Raw genomic sequence first — 15570 nt, 5'->3', positions numbered from 1 at the left:
AAAATGATATTGCTGCGTGATTTTACAATTGTTTACAATAAACTATTAATATACCTTCATTTTAATTCTTATGCGAAAGGCACATGTGAAGGAGATTTAAAGATTGTAAAATTCCATTGTGTGTATCTAGAGATGACCATGTTTATGGTGGCGGTATCAAGCGTCCTTCTGATTTGAGGTTATGTTTCTGTTGTATTTAAAAGAAATACGTAAATAAACGTTCATGTAGTCGTCAAATGCATGTATTTTTACGATTTCATTGAGTTATTTTTGTAAGAAAGTTACGGTGAGTTATAAGGTTAAGAGAGAGATAGAAATTTATTTGTAATTCACGAATTTGTTAGTATTATATTTGTTACTATTCCAATTTGTCTGTAGTAAACTTATTATTTATATTATTTTTATGAAAACTACATTTAGGGCTAGTTTTTTCTAACGGTATAAACTTAAATGTTATTAAGAGAGGATTTTTCAATTGAGACAATCTAATTCTTATCATAGATATTTTAAAATCAACAAAATGTCAGGTGGCATGCTTTATGGAGGAGATGAAATTGGAGCCTTAGTATTTGACTTAGGTCATCATTCTTTAAGAGTTGGTTATGCTCAAGAAGATACCCCTAAAGCTGAAATTCCAGCAGTTATAGGTGTAGGAGAAGATGGCAATTGTACAGCAACAAAAACAGAACCAATGGATATTGATGATAAAAAGCCAGACAACAATATTACACAATCTGGGACCAAGTATTATATTGATACTACTATACTTCATGTTCCAAGAAAGAATATGGAAGTTGTAAGTTATATGAAGGATGGGATGATTGAGGATTGGGATCATTTTGAGAAGGTAATATAGAAATATAATATTCTGCAGTAAATTTCATTTTCATGTGTATAGAATATAGATATATCTGAGTATGTGTTTTAATAGGTTTTAGATTATACCTATTCCAAAGTAATTCAGTCAGATGCAGAATATCATCCAGTACTGTTTTCTGAATCTCCATGGAATGTACGCAGTAAAAGAGAAAAACTGACTGAATTAATGTTTGAGAAATATAATGTACCAGCCTATTTTCTTGTCAAAAATGCGGTTCTTGCTGCTTTTGCAAATGGTAGAGCAACTGGTATTGTAGTTGATAGTGGTGCAACACACACTTCTGCTGTACCAGTTCAAGACGGTTTTGTATTAACACAGGCAATAGTTAAATCTCCACTTGGAGGAGATTATATAAGTATGCAATGCAGACAATTTCTTCAGGTATAAATATGGTTGTAAATATTCTTTTATAATAGTGTAGAAGATGGATAACTGTATTTTCAAAATAATAACAGGACAATGACATTGACTTGTCCCCTTCTTACATGGTGGGTAGCAAAGAAGTGGTTAAAGATCACGAAAAACCAAGATGGGTAAAAAAGAAGGGATTACCTGAAGTTACTAAATCTTGGCATAATTATATGGTAAAAAAGCTTATACAGGACTTCCAAGCTACAGTGCTGCAAGTATCAGAAACTCCATATGATGAAAAAATTGTTTCTACAATTCCTGCAGTTCAATATGAATTTCCTGCTGGATATCATCAGGTAAAAATTAAGTAATATATAATTATCAAGAAAATTGAATAGTTATATATTTAATAAAACAATAAAATAAAATTTCAAGGATTTTGGAAGCGAAAGATTTCGTATACCAGAAGCACTTTTTGATCCCAGTATGGTACAAATGCGTGGTGGTATGGTTGGTAATACTATGTTAGGAGTAGGTCATATTGTTACAACTAGTGTAGGCATGTGTGATGTTGATGTAAGACCAGCACTTTATGGTAGTGTTGTTGTGACTGGTGGCAATTCATTCATTCAGGTATATATTAATAAAAAATGTTAATTTCATATCAACAATTTTTCATAATTTTTAACATTCATATCATACAGGGCTTTCCGGAACGTTTAAACCGAGATCTTTCCATGAGAATTCCATCTAGTATGAGGTTGAAACTAATTAGTGTAAATGGTTGTGCTGAACGACGATTCGGAGCTTGGATCGGTGGATCAATTTTGGCTTCAATTGGAACTTTCCAACAAATGTGGATATCGAGCCAAGAATATGAAGAAAGCGGCAAAAGCCAAGTAGAACGAAAATGTCCTTAGATAGAAACATAAGTTATTTCTATATATCCTTTCTTAATAATATTATCAGTACTTGTACAAATATGTTTCTGATAAATGTGTTAAGTAAATAACTATAAATTGATATGTCTGACACAATTAAGTCTGGTATGCAATCATGAAAGATTTGAATAATTTTTATAATATTCATTTAAGTGTATTCTAAATACTGACCTAAAACATGAATAAGTTACTTATGTTTATTACTGAAATCTGTAAAATGTGCAGTCAAACATGAAAATTTTATTTATTATTAATGCACCACATAGATGAAATAAAATGTTACAAAAAATGGTGTATAAAGAATTGTACTAAGATTTTTATAAAAACTTGCAGTAAAAGGCTGTGTCTTTGAAATCTTCACGATTACTGTTGTTCCTTCACATATGTTTCCTTTTGAAATTCACTTTAATTCTAGGGACAACTCTCCCTCATAGAATACGACAGTAAAATATAGCTTTCTTTTTAAAGTTCCTCCTTCTTGTCATTATACTTAATATTCTATGGTAAAGATGTGCAAATAATGTATGATCCAAGTATATAACTTCAAAGGAGACTAGACATATTCATTAAATGACCGTTCCCGTATGGCTATATACTTCCTCTTATACGTTTGAGCAAAAAGTACTCCACAAAGCAAATATGTCATTATGCTTTTAATAATTTAGGGCAACAATTAAACGTGTTAAACTTACAATGTTTCACTGTTTAAAAGTAGTTGTCCAGTAATGACGGAATGAGTCCTAAACATGGATAAAATCTAAATTGTGTGGAAACATAGTTTTTAAATGTGCAAATAATGTCATTTATTTAAAATGTGTTTATTATTATAAATCAAATATCTGAATAGATAGCTAAATACAATGAATATTAGAAATTATGTTTTCATAAATCAACTAGTTCTTAAATTTGTTGGACTTTATCCAATAAGTATTGTGAGATATGTTATATGTATTAGTTGTATTATGCTTATTACTATACCACAAATAATAATGATTTATACAAATTGGAATGATTTAAACATTGTTATGGAAATAGGGTTTGCATATTTCTAAAAATGAAGTAATCAACATTTCTTGTAAATAAAATATTTATTAGATCCTTCTTTTTATTGTTCGTAGCTCAACTTTACTAACAATTTCGCTTGCTATGTTAAAATCAGCAATTTGGATGTTCAATAGAAAGAATTTAGAGCTTTTTATTGAATTCATGTTAACAGATTACTGGAAAATAATTGAAGCTAATGTTTTTGAATACTTACAAAAATATGCATTGTATATAATTATTAATATTTAAAACTAAATTATTTGTTTTATAAATGTATTTTCTATATAAATAATATATATCCTTTCAGATATGCTAAAACCATTACCAAAGGATATCTTATTTCTATGTGTAATGCCTTATTATTTTTCTTTAGTTTACCTATTATCGAAATATTAATTACAAAGCATGAAGATTCAGATAATTTTACTATGAACTTTCCATTTGCTGCATCATATCCTATGGCTTTTTATAAATTTCCCTTGTATGAGGTACCATTACATTTCACTCGCATTACAAACATGATTTAATTGTAGTTACTGGTTTATAAATACAATTACATATATAGATTGCATATGCGTCTCAAATATTGGCAACAAGTATTTGTTGTTTGGTCATGCTTGCAACTGATGGTCTAATTGCAACTGCTCTACTTCATACATGCGGACATTTTGCGGTACTTAGAAAAAATGTAAAACAACTCGATTCATACATCTATCGTGTATGTATTGTATTCTACTATATATATGTATATAATTGTAATATTATTTATTTTAAAATTATCCAATTATTGCAGATAACTAGTTTAAAGACTAATTCAAAACACATAAATGCAAATTTATACGAAATCAAAATTCAAATAATACATGTAATCAAACATCATCAAGTAGTGCTTTGGTAAATAGATTTCATGTGCTTCCAAAAATTTTATTATTTCTTATTCACTTTAATATAATTCAGGTTTTGCGACAATATGGAAAAAAATTTCCATCTAATACTCTTTTTACAAGCAATGATTAGTAGTCTCCTAATTTGTTTCGTCGGATTTCAGGTTTCTGCAGTACGCATATTTATAGATTTAAAAATTGTAATAAATCATAAGCAACTTATTATATGCTATTTAATACATATTTTTGCATTACAGACGTTAATGGAACAGTCTAAAATGATTAAGTTTGCTTCTCATTTAATCGTGGCATTTTTTCAATTATTACTTTTCTGTTTTCCTGGAGACATGTTAATACGAGAGGTGGATGATATTATATAATTACATATGTATAAGAATAGATGTACTTAATTTTAAATGTAAAAGAGTTTCAGTATAAGCACAGCTGTATATTCCATACAATGGTCTCAATTAGCAACTTTTGTTAAAAATGAACTGTGTATGATCATTGCGCGTTCTCAAAGACCTAGTTATATTACAGCAGGAAAATTATACATAATGCATTTGGAAAATTTTACAGCGGTAAAAGTTTCATCACATATTTATCTAAAAAAATATGTAAAATTTTCGTTAGCATAATATTACCGAGATAATAACAATTATTTGACAATTTACATATATTTACAGATACTCAGTACTGCATTTTCATATTTTATGATGCTTCAGAGCTTCAATTCAGAATCTTAGTCTAGGAACTGGTTTGTATAGTTTTAATTTACTAATAATCAGTTGATGTATAAACATTAAATTACTAGATACTTAATAAATCGTATTCTTTACATGTATGCGCCCCATCCAAAGTACATTTGACAAAGATTATCTACATTAGTTGCTTCTAAAATCAACTGATTAGTTTGTCCCTCAACACTAAGATTTAAAGCAATATTCTCTAATTTTTTTCCATGATATCGAATTAAACCTTTGAGTCGTTGTTCTATATTCTTTATGTGTTCCACAGCCTAAAATTTCAATTTTGTATTTTATGTTCCATTTATATTAATAATTTATTACATTATTAATATATTATATTATGGCTTACTTTTTCATTTGTTTTCTCACCACCTTCACTAATATGATTCTTATTCCAGCTTACAAGTGGATCATATACAAACGGTGTTAATACACTTAATAATGTGCTACTTTGTTGTCGGAGAACTCTCATAGTTATTTCACAAGCGCGCCTAAACGGTCCCTCAATTTTTAATGGTCCCATAGCATCTACCATATTATGCGTTAAACGAAATGGTACACGTTCTGGCCATTCAAACAATTCTCCCTGATAATTGAAATATTTTTAAATTATTATAATACTTATTGTATATAAACTACTTAGTCATGTTTTGCCTTACTAGATATTAAAACAAAGAATAAATGTGAAGCATTTAAATTGTATTGAGGTTTTAATTTATGAATAAATCTCTTACATACCCTATTAAACAAACAATTAAAATCTACATGTACACAATCTCCACATTTAGAATCAAATAATATATTTTCTCCATGACGATCTCCAAGGCCAAGAATATATCCTACCATAGACATTACTGCTGTAGTTCTAATATAGGCAGTACGTGCTTCATACCTATTATACATATATGTTTATTATTTTTTTACGTTTAAATAATATATGTTTACTTTATCTACAGAAATAATTGTGAAACGCACCACCCATATGGATCAGGGAATGTAAGACGAAACCAATCTCCGAGTACTGATGGATGACGCGGAAGAAGTTGTTGTAGAAACACCTTCTTTTTCTTCTCCAATGGATCTTTTAACGCTACAATGTAATGATCAAGTAAGAATTTTCGTACTTATCAACAATTTTTTTTACAATATAGTATTTCTACTTACAGCATAATATGCTTCTAAGTTCTCTATTCGAAATTGCAATACCTCTTTCTTTATACAAACTTATAATAATGGGTCTAAACCCAACTAAATTCGGTACCCATTCTACTAAACCGCATTCTTCATTCAGAGGTACAACGCTCTGTAATTTAAACTTACAATTAATTTAAACTTTGTAATTAAAATTTAAGTTTCTAACAGTACATTTAAAGTTATTATGTATTTACATATGTCCGTATATACAATCTTCTTTGTCGAGATTCTGGATCATTTTGAAGATATTTATTTACAATATCGTTGAATTCCATTAATCTGAAGTCTCTTCGTAAATCATCTTTTGGCTTACACATAAATAGATAATCTTTACCATCTGACCCTTTTAATGTAATACGCCGCGGTCTTTGAAGAGATGGCATAACAGCTACATTATCTTCTATTCCGGATATATGAATCCAATTTCTAAAATTTACAAAAGATTATAAACTTTTTATGATATACAGTGGTATAAGAAGAATGTCATACATACGAAGAAAATGCATTATAATTTTCTAACGACATGCCCTTAGACGGCAGATGCAGTTGCCTAAATTTGGTCGTTGGTATCATTATTGGACTAAATTCCTTGCTTGAAAGTAAACGGGGAAGATTCCGTGACAAGAGATTTACCGTAGTATTCATAACACCCTATTAAAGAATCATAAATGTATAAAAGTTTATATAAATTAGTATTTTAACTTACTTCTGGTATTGCTTTATTTGATAATTCAATTAATCGTTCCCATAATTTATGAAAATCTGTAATAAGTTTGGTCATTTCTGGCGTTTTAAGTTTAGGATGACTAAGAATTTCTTGGCAACGTCTTTGCCGTGCAGGATATGAAGACTGTAAAGAATATTCTATTAAAATTTTCTTTAATTATTAATAGGTAAAAAACTTACATTAATAACTGATGCCATCATCCATAAACTATGTTGGGGATAAGCATGAATTAGTTTTACTAATATGGTACAGATAGTCTTTTGCACCTCAAGAGAAGGATGACATATTCGTGATACAAGTTGGCTAAATGCAGTTAGCCACATGAATATTGGTAGTCTTTCATGATACACTTCTATATCATAGGGAAGAAATCATCATTTAGTTTTATTTTAATTCAATAGTTGAAATTATTACACTCACCCATAATTTTTGACATTTTTAATAATGCGTCTCGTCGAAATTTTTCTTGTTCCCCATCATTAAGACTGTCAGATCGTGATGTTGCACGCGAAGCGAAATCCAACCATATAGTCAACATTCTCGGCATAGACTGATGAATGTACTTGCAACCATATTGAAGTGACTTCCCATAGTAATTCATGGTATGCACTTGCAAATCTCTAAACATATTGTTCATTACCTTACCCATTAGAAATAGTGTATTGTTTTGTACTTACCGTCCCCTTGAATCTTTCTCTTCATCAGACATTCTATCTATAACAGACTCATAGTACTGTGCACAAAACAGTAAACTTTTTTCCCATTCTCTCCAAACTTCAATAGCTTCTTTGTAATTTATAATATTAGCATCAGTATCTACATTAACTGTTTCATCATTATATTTCGCATATAAAAGTTTTGCCTACACAATAAATGAATATTGGTATTATTGGTTAAAAGTGGGATTTCCTATGTGCATACAACGCGTGCGGTTGCTTCATAATCCTAAACGCGAATCACACGATATCGCTATAAACACGAAAGCATGCTTCTTTATTGAGAGTTTAAGATTACGTCTTCAGATATAGATGCGTGCGTTGATTGGATGCACATAGGAAATTTTGTATAAACAAACCTTTGCACATTGTTTCCTTTCTTCTAAAGATTCTCCTGCTGGCAAATTTTTGTAGTGCACAGCTGGACGAAAACAACTGGAGAAACAACGCTTTAGAGTTATAAAAGCGTCTTCTTGACAGCCCTTTTGCCAATATAATTGTGCTTGTTCTATATAAAGTTGTTGTGGAGGACAAGAATCACTAGCAGACAAAATATACATATATGCTTGTTGATGTAATCCACTCCTGAAAGAAATGAGTAACAAAGCAAGATGATAAATATTATATATGTAGTTATAAATAATGACACTTACTTTCTTGCAATCTTTGCACTCTTAAGCCAAATCTTGCCAATTTCTTGTTTTAATACAGAATTTTCTTTGTTTTCAACTTCTCTCTGTAATTGAAGTGCCAAATCTAGTGTAGCTCTACGCATACTCAACACAAATTCTACTCCTCGTGAAGCGCGGACAAGTTGACCACGTTTTTCCCATTCTTCGAATATCATTGGTAATTTTCCTATATCAGTCAGCATAGTAGCAACTGCTTTATCAAATTCATTTAATATATGTAACCTATCCATCATAATAAGTACAGTAAAAAATAATTAGTTCAGTAAGACAATAAGATACAATAAACCGTTTTTTAGCATGAGATATAGTTTTAAATATTAATCTTACTTCATAATGTAAGAATAGCTTTGTTGATAAGCCCCTGGCCGTGACGCATCTTCTAACAATGATACCAGATTTTTTTTTAAGGATGATAAATCTGGTTTAATACCTTTCTTAAGATCCTCAAGTAATACATGTTTTATATTTTTTTGGGAAGTGTCATCAAATCTTATGAAATGAGCTAGTCTCCAAAACGGCTCGTGTTCAATCATTAATGGCTCTAACTCTGATCTGCTACTTAAGACTCCTTCAGTGATATGTTTTGCTGTAAAAGGTTGATCGAGACCAAGATAACACTGGATCATTCCTTGTAAATATGTATACTTCAAAGTTTTTTTCTGTGCCAATCTCTCATAACAGGTAGCAGCATCCTATATATTTCATGAACATTTCGAATATATGAATATATACTGATATTTAAATAAATAAATTTTATTATACCTGAAGTTGCCCATTGACTTCATGAGCTAAAACTAGTTGTTGAACTGTAGGAGTATGGTCCTGTGTAGCTAATATGCCAGATATACCATCTGGTTCATCCAGTTGTGCATATATTTTCTACATATACACAAAAAAGAAGATATAGCTAATAAACGGACTATTTTTAACCCTATATTGATACTTACAGCAAGTAATCCACCCTCCAATGCTTCTGATAATCCTTTATTAGAAGAAGCCATGTGTTGTTCTAAATACATTAGTGCTCTATGATATTCTTGAAATTGATAACATCCTTCCGCCACTACTAATGCATTTAATGTTTCACAAAAGTCTAGATTCAACATTAAAATACATATTCATTAATAATTATTATATTTTATTGTTAACAATTTAAATATAAAGAACTCACTCTTTAAAGCTTCATATTTGTGATTTCGAACCAATCGTTGTTCCCAAAGCCATCTTTGCAAATGATCTAATACTGAAAATATGATCTATTCGAAAATTATAAAAAAGATTGTTAATTGAGTAGTAAAAATATCATTTTTTATATACATACCTGTGCACAACGTGTACGCCTAGTTTCTTCGGAAATTCTGGCATCATCTGCTTTTATTCTATGTCCATGTCTAAGGGGTCTATGACATGATAGTTCAGAATCAAGTGTAGGTTTTTTTCTAACATCGATAATTGTTAATATTTCCTCTCGTATTTTTGCGTGCTCTTGTGTAGTACTATTTGTTATTATATACGCTGATGAGTAAAATATAATGTATGTTTAGATTATAGTTAATAACTCATACTGCGAAAATAATATTAACAAAAATGCTTACCAACAACATGGGGCAAACAAAATGTTAATATTTTTATATCACGCTTGAGTGCTAATTTACATGCACGTAATACATTATTAAGAGATTCATCATGGATATTACTAAACATATTACAAAACCAATTATATGCCCAGTTTTCTACAGAGGAACCGGCTTCAGAACTATTTGAAAAAGAAGTTAATTGAATATAATGAATAATAATTCAATATTATAGCCCTTTTTTATTAAATATTTACCCATAAATAGGATGAGGAAACGTTTTGTCATCACTGATAGTTGCAATCTTGTAATGTGAAGTTAAAAATGGGGTAATGATCTGTTTCATAGTCACTGGTAAACTATTCCATAGTTTGCTGTTTTTCCCTTGGGGCGAAATATCATATGTTCTTAAAATTTCCTAAAATTATTTACATTTGTAAAATACAAATGTATCTGTCATAGAGAAGATCATAAGATAATGTATTACTTACTTGAATAGCAAGTGAGAAACAATCCATACTCTGACTACTTTTCTGCATTTGAAACGCCCGAACATGCTCAAAAAGTATAGCACAAGCAAATTCTTCATTCATATCAGAAATAAATTTACTGTCAACTAAAATGTAAAAGAAATTGATATAAAAACTAAATAAATAACAAATTAATGTACAATATACCTCTAGAAATAATTCTACGAGGGAGAAGACTTGGTTCAATAGCTCCTAATTCTCCTAAACATTCGCCATATAATAGACGGATAGATTCATCTTTATGTTGACATCCGATTAATAATGTATATAATAACTAAAAAGTTATTTATATTATAATAATTACTATATATCATTAACATATCTTTTATTTTAAGTAATAAACTCACATCAACAATCAATGGATGGATATTTGTTTCACTCAAAATCATTTCATTCAGTTGACTACGATTTTCAGCTAAAAATTTTTGTAAATACATCAAAGCTCTGATTATTACTTCGTCCGTTTCATGCGTAATTCGTTTAAGCCATAATTTTAAATTCTCTTCAAATCCTTTAGGCCTAAAATTTATACAAACGTTAATATAGTGAACTATTTAAGTATTTAATATTTGGAAAAAAAAAATATATTTTATATACCTAGTTTGTAAAATTCGTGCTTTAATTATGCTTGAAATTTCAACAGGTACTTCAATATCATCTATAAAAAACAATTCTGCAATATGTTCTGGGCATTCTTCATTACATTTAGTAAGCAGGAACATTAGCATTGTAATTATTTTTTCTCGATACATATTTAATAACGATATTAATGAAACATATATCGTCGGTAACAATGGACCAAGTTCTTTAATAGCTATACTGAAAAATTAATACACAATTCATTATTCGTTATTTGCAAACATAATGATTTTTATTACATACTTATGAATAAATGCATTCCATGCATCACAAACAAGAGGTCTAAATCCTGGTCTTTTAAATCCTAGTGAAGTTCGTAGTGTCGCCAAAATCTTATACCTCAGCGGTGTCAAATATTGTGCACCCATATACTCCATTAGTGCAGCTAATGAAGCAAGTGCTGACTGCTGTGTATGTTCGTCCGATTTTAATCCAAGCTTTATATCAAAATTAACTAATATGCCATGTAAACGTAAATTCAAATAAGATTCCTGTAAATATTACACATGTATATTTGACTCTTTCTTGTAAAAAACAATTAAAGATATGAACTTACAATTCCTTTATGTGTAACGTAATTTTTATCTGCATTACTATCGTAATCAGATATAATTTTTAATAATCCAACTATTTTCTTAGGAGACTCATGAAAGTTTAATATTAGTTCTTCAAATATGCCCTATTAATCACATTTATTGAAGTTATTAAAATTGAGTATTAATAATGTAGTCCAATTTGTGTATTATTTACATTACCATAAATGACTGTCTTGTTAAAAGTGATAAATTTGTCTGCGTAATTTTCGAAACTAATTTTAAACATTCCGTAGCAGTAGCAAGAGGCATATTCAGAAATGCATAACTGCAAATATACTAAACAAATATTTAAATTAAAGTGATAATTAACAACAACAAAATAAATACATTTCCTTATTAATATACATACAGGAAAATATTCTTTTAACATTTGTTTCTCATCCATACTGGTTAATTCAGCTATGTCATGCAAAAGAGTTCTTGCATTCGGCACATCAATAATAAAAGGAAGTAAAAAACAAACTGCATAATGTCCATCTTTGCATAGTAACTGACGTGATCCTTCGTATCCAATACACTTTGCAACACGATGTACAGATGTAGCCATATTGTAAGAATAATGTATAAAGTTATGAACTGCACATTGTATTATGAGCTAAAATAGAAAAATATACTATTGTCTGATAAAATGTAATTTTATACCTCTAATTTTAGAAAAATTTATATACCTTGAGAAAATCTTTTTTATATCTAATGTATAACACTTTTGGAGAAATGTTTAAGAATTTAGCAATATCATGATATGCAGTAGTTGCAAAAGCTACTGCTGCTGAAGATGATGTTGAGTGTAATATAGTAATTAAAAATATATTCAAAATTTGCCTTTCAATTATAAATAATGGAACACTAAAATTGAAAATGGTTAGGAAATTATATGTATTAAACAAAATAGATATTTTTAAATATTTACTATACCATCCACAATTTCTTGCAGTAATAAGTAAAGTATCATGCAACGCATGGTTTGCATCTGTTAAAGCTTTCATAAGCGCTCGTACTATGGTATTTATAAGTGATCCAACAAATTCGTCTAAACAAACAGGTACATCATCTTCAATAGTCATAGTAAATTTTGACACGATGCCTATTTTATTCAGTAATAGTCTTTTTATTGCTGTAGTAATATTGAAACGGATTGCAGGATTTTCATCTTCTATATATAAAAACCACATTTTTGCTACTTTGTTATTGTTAAAGGACATAACGTGATTTGAAAAAGAAAGAATATTTTCAGAGATTTTCAAACGTACTGAAACAAAATTTGAAGATAATAAACTAAAATATGGATGGAGAAGATGATCGTATTCTTCCAAGATATAAGCATTAGAATTTATATTGTTTTCAGATATATCATTACAATATTTGCACTTTAATATCCATGTTGTATTATCAGATCCTCTGTGAACAAAAATATTTTATCAAACATTTCATTGATTAATGAATAAATTATATAATAACAAATTACCTTTCGAAACTTCCACATTTTGACAAATAACAGCATATTTTACTCAATACAATTACAAGCATTTCATGAACTTTCTGTTCTTTTGAATGTAATGCAGGTTGAAGAACATATCTTGAAATACTTCCTAATTGTACTCCTTCACTCTTTAAAAGTAGTACACTATTCCTATCAATATTTACATGGTTTAACATATCTATTTCATTACTTTTATAATTTCAGACATAAATTACTTACAATACTGCTCCTGCTGCTATCTCAGTTTGGTGACCTACTATACATGTATTTAATAGCTTTAATCGTTCCATTCCAGTACCATGTTCACATAAAGCTTCGAGACATTTTAACATTGTATCAGTATCAAGAGATTTAGCAATTTCTTTTGCATGATTATTGAGTATATCCACAGGAATTTCAATATTTTGTATAAATGGTAATGTTAGTATTTTCTGAATTAAATCTTTATCTGATTCATTATGTGCTATCATATATATTAGACATTCAAAAATAATATCTTTTTGCTGATATAGCCCAGAATTTAGATTTTTTAATAGTACCTTCAAAACATAATCTAACTCATGTGTATACAAATTTGTTGTTAACTGTAGTTCTTTCAACCATGATTGTAAAATATGTGAGGCTTTTAAGATATACATGGTTGTTTTAAACCTTTCCTTTTGTGTTGCAGTTATTAACTCTTTTTTTAATAAATTCCATGATTTACATATATTATTCACTGAAGCATTTGCACTAACTGTGTGTTTGATATCAATAAGTACACAGTGAATAAAAATTATAATAAAATCCTAAAATGATTTTTTTGCATTAAAATACTATAATAGTTTATGCATTGAATATACCATCACATAATTTTTATTGTTACAAACCGGACAATATTCAAAATATGAAATAAATTTTTCTGTTTCGGAAAGACTACAAATCCTTGGTCTCATGATAAAATATTGCTGAATCTTGCTACACGCTACTTTTTGTATTTCTTCTACAGCATTAAGATTAGTATCTTGACCTAAACATGAATTTTTAATTTATACCATATTACAAAGAGAGAGCCAAAAATATTTATACATAATTAACTCACATTTTATTTCATTAACTGTAAAATCAATGATTTGAAAGCACAGTTCAATGCTGTTTGAAGATACTGATAAAGACCGAATAAGTTCAATAGATGCCCATAAAAATTTATTCAATTGATTCTCTGATACTTCATATAAGTTTAACCACGTAGGAAGTAACTTAATAATCTCAATAACATAGAGTATCAAATTTTCATGTTCCTTAAAATGTTTAACTCCAAATTATTGATATATATATATATCTTAACTTACTATACAATATACTTGCCTGTTTACTAAGTAATGAAAATTTCATTAATTTTATACAAAGATTTAATGCTATAAATTTTACATTTGGAACAGATATCATCATTATATTTAATACTTTTTCAGAGAGTATTTTGTGATTCCAAACAGAAACCCCTGTCCTTTCTATAATCTGAAAAAATATAACAATCTTTATAACAATATAAAATACATTAATAAAAATTAAATAAAAATGTGTTACTTTAATTATAGATGTTTGCATTTGTGGTATATCACAGTATTTTATTGTAACAGGAAATGCTTGCAAATCCAAATTTTTTATAATATCTTTTTCTGTATGAAATTTGTTCAATACAATTGTATCTTCTTCTCTACTGATTTTGTAAAATTCTGATATTTCTAAAATTAATGATATTATTAGGTGTTGCATATATGATACCATTTTTAATATATACCTTGAAGAATGTTTATATATTCATTACTAATAGTTTCAAACATTGTAATATGATGTCTAGATAATATTCTAAGCATACAAGCTTGTATCTCTATGCTGTTGCTAAGAACTTCATTACTTAAAGGATTTCCAACTAGGTGAAACATAACACCAAACAACCAGGTGGTAAATGCTATAATTAAAGATATATTACTTCACTGAATTTTGTCAATGTATCCTCATTATTATTTATTAGTCATAATTGTTATACCAGTATATTGACATTTTAGCGTTTCATTTTGCATTCCATTGCTGAAAGGTGGAATTAAAACTGTTGTCAGAGTAGCTGAACTTTTAATTATTGACTCCAATAAAGAACAAAGCATTTGTTTGGCAGTTGCATTTTTTAAATCAGAAAATATTGCAATTATAGGACTATTAATGAATTTCCATACCGAATCTGCCACTGTCACATTACTAGAAAAATCATTTTCTCATTATTATCTAAAATAAAAAATGTTATATATTTTAAAAATGTTAACACAATACTTTACCTGGTACTAGTTTGAAGAATAATTGAGTTATCATGTACTTCCATATTATTAATCCACGTTATTAATTTTCTTAGATTGTACGCAATGTATAAAAGTAAGTATTACATTATAACAAAATCAAATTATTATCAAACATTGCGTTAACCGGTAGACATTGCTCAAAACTGGTAAATATGTTCGTTTATTAAAGGCACGTTTTCAAGTAAAAATTTGGTGTTTTGATTCAGCGGTAAAATTAGACTTTTGAATTAGTATCGTTCG

At 28.7% G+C, this 15570-nt stretch overlaps 3 protein-coding genes across 6 annotated transcripts; 2 read left to right on the top strand and 1 right to left on the bottom strand.

Moving 5' to 3' along the window:
• The first annotated feature begins 125 nt into the window (after nucleotides 1-125).
• Nucleotides 126-2526, top strand: LOC100646436 (actin-like protein 6B). Of its 2 annotated transcripts, none has more exons than XM_003400483.4 (6): nucleotides 126-286; nucleotides 502-847; nucleotides 932-1261; nucleotides 1336-1587; nucleotides 1667-1864; nucleotides 1936-2526. In XM_003400483.4, the coding sequence occupies exons 2-6, from the start codon at nucleotides 521-523 to the stop codon at nucleotides 2149-2151; spliced, it is 1323 nt and encodes a 440-aa protein (XP_003400531.1). In that variant the 5' UTR covers nucleotides 126-286; nucleotides 502-520; the 3' UTR covers nucleotides 2152-2526. The 2 variants fall into 2 exon arrangements, with proteins under 2 accessions (XP_003400531.1, XP_048268259.1); XM_048412302.1 differs by having other exon boundaries at nucleotides 132-178.
• A 148-nt stretch (nucleotides 2527-2674) lies between these two features.
• LOC105666451 (odorant receptor 13a) lies at nucleotides 2675-5726 on the top strand. The gene is made up of 9 exons (XM_048412307.1): nucleotides 2675-3208; nucleotides 3291-3443; nucleotides 3524-3704; nucleotides 3782-4110; nucleotides 4174-4273; nucleotides 4358-4462; nucleotides 4526-4681; nucleotides 4787-4857; nucleotides 5248-5726. The coding sequence occupies exons 1-8, from the start codon at nucleotides 3033-3035 to the stop codon at nucleotides 4844-4846; spliced, it is 1260 nt and encodes a 419-aa protein (XP_048268264.1). The 5' UTR covers nucleotides 2675-3032; the 3' UTR covers nucleotides 4847-4857; nucleotides 5248-5726.
• On the bottom strand, nucleotides 3242-15475 carry LOC100646634 (serine/threonine-protein kinase atr). Of its 3 annotated transcripts, XR_007226412.1 has the most exons (40): nucleotides 15310-15475; nucleotides 15027-15232; nucleotides 14778-14948; nucleotides 14564-14721; nucleotides 14345-14494; nucleotides 14079-14277; nucleotides 13867-14006; nucleotides 13217-13785; nucleotides 12983-13147; nucleotides 12433-12915; nucleotides 12186-12363; nucleotides 11867-12112; nucleotides 11677-11793; nucleotides 11478-11600; nucleotides 11165-11412; nucleotides 10880-11101; nucleotides 10630-10801; nucleotides 10430-10556; nucleotides 10244-10368; nucleotides 10010-10170; nucleotides 9774-9934; nucleotides 9500-9693; nucleotides 9350-9434; nucleotides 9126-9271; nucleotides 8941-9057; nucleotides 8506-8870; nucleotides 8140-8400; nucleotides 7846-8071; nucleotides 7448-7632; nucleotides 7191-7390; nucleotides 6950-7122; nucleotides 6750-6893; nucleotides 6537-6694; nucleotides 6238-6469; nucleotides 6014-6152; nucleotides 5825-5939; nucleotides 5588-5741; nucleotides 5199-5435; nucleotides 4785-5118; nucleotides 3242-4705 (listed from the first exon to the last, which is right to left on the bottom strand). XR_007226412.1 is itself a non-coding variant. In XM_003400485.4 (39 exons), the coding sequence occupies exons 1-39, from the start codon at nucleotides 15351-15353 to the stop codon at nucleotides 4936-4938; spliced, it is 7479 nt and encodes a 2492-aa protein (XP_003400533.2). In that variant the 5' UTR covers nucleotides 15354-15475; the 3' UTR covers nucleotides 3242-4935. The 3 variants fall into 3 exon arrangements, 2 of the variants coding, with proteins under 2 accessions (XP_003400533.2, XP_048268234.1); XM_003400485.4 differs by having other exon boundaries at nucleotides 3242-5118; XM_048412277.1 differs by lacking the exons at nucleotides 14564-14721; nucleotides 15027-15232; nucleotides 15310-15475 and having other exon boundaries at nucleotides 3242-5118; nucleotides 14778-14795.
• Nucleotides 15476-15570: the final 95 nt, after the last annotated feature.

Source organism: Bombus terrestris, chromosome 14 (assembly GCF_910591885.1).
Source record: "Bombus terrestris chromosome 14, iyBomTerr1.2, whole genome shotgun sequence".
NCBI classification, from domain to species: domain Eukaryota; kingdom Metazoa; phylum Arthropoda; class Insecta; order Hymenoptera; family Apidae; genus Bombus; species Bombus terrestris.
This window is presented reverse-complemented; position numbering and strand designations above follow the sequence as displayed.

Excerpts from the sequence above, each read along its gene's own strand:
- LOC100646436 (XM_003400483.4), top strand. The coding sequence starts at position 521 with ATGTCAGGTGGCATGCTTTATGGAGGAGATGAAATTGGAGCCTTAGTA. Across the intron at positions 848-931 it reads ATTGGGATCATTTTGAGAAG|GTTTTAGATTATACCTATTC; the intron begins GTAATATAGAAA and ends GTGTTTTAATAG. Across the intron at positions 1,262-1,335 it reads AATGCAGACAATTTCTTCAG|GACAATGACATTGACTTGTC; the intron begins GTATAAATATGG and ends AAATAATAACAG.
- LOC105666451 (XM_048412307.1), top strand. The coding sequence starts at position 3,033 with ATGAATATTAGAAATTATGTTTTCATAAATCAACTAGTTCTTAAATTT. Across the intron at positions 3,209-3,290 it reads AACATTGTTATGGAAATAGG|CTCAACTTTACTAACAATTT; the intron begins GTTTGCATATTT and ends TATTGTTCGTAG. Across the intron at positions 4,463-4,525 it reads GAGACATGTTAATACGAGAG|AGTTTCAGTATAAGCACAGC; the intron begins GTGGATGATATT and ends TAAATGTAAAAG.
- LOC100646634 (XM_003400485.4), bottom strand. The coding sequence starts at position 15,353 with ATGGAAGTACATGATAACTCAATTATTCTTCAAACTAGTACCAG. Across the intron at positions 11,794-11,866 it reads TGTTAAAAGAATATTTTCCT|TATATTTGCAGTTATGCATT; the intron begins GTATGTATATTA and ends ATATTTGTTTAG. Across the intron at positions 9,058-9,125 it reads TGGAGGGTGGATTACTTGCT|AAAATATATGCACAACTGGA; the intron begins GTAAGTATCAAT and ends GTGTATATGTAG.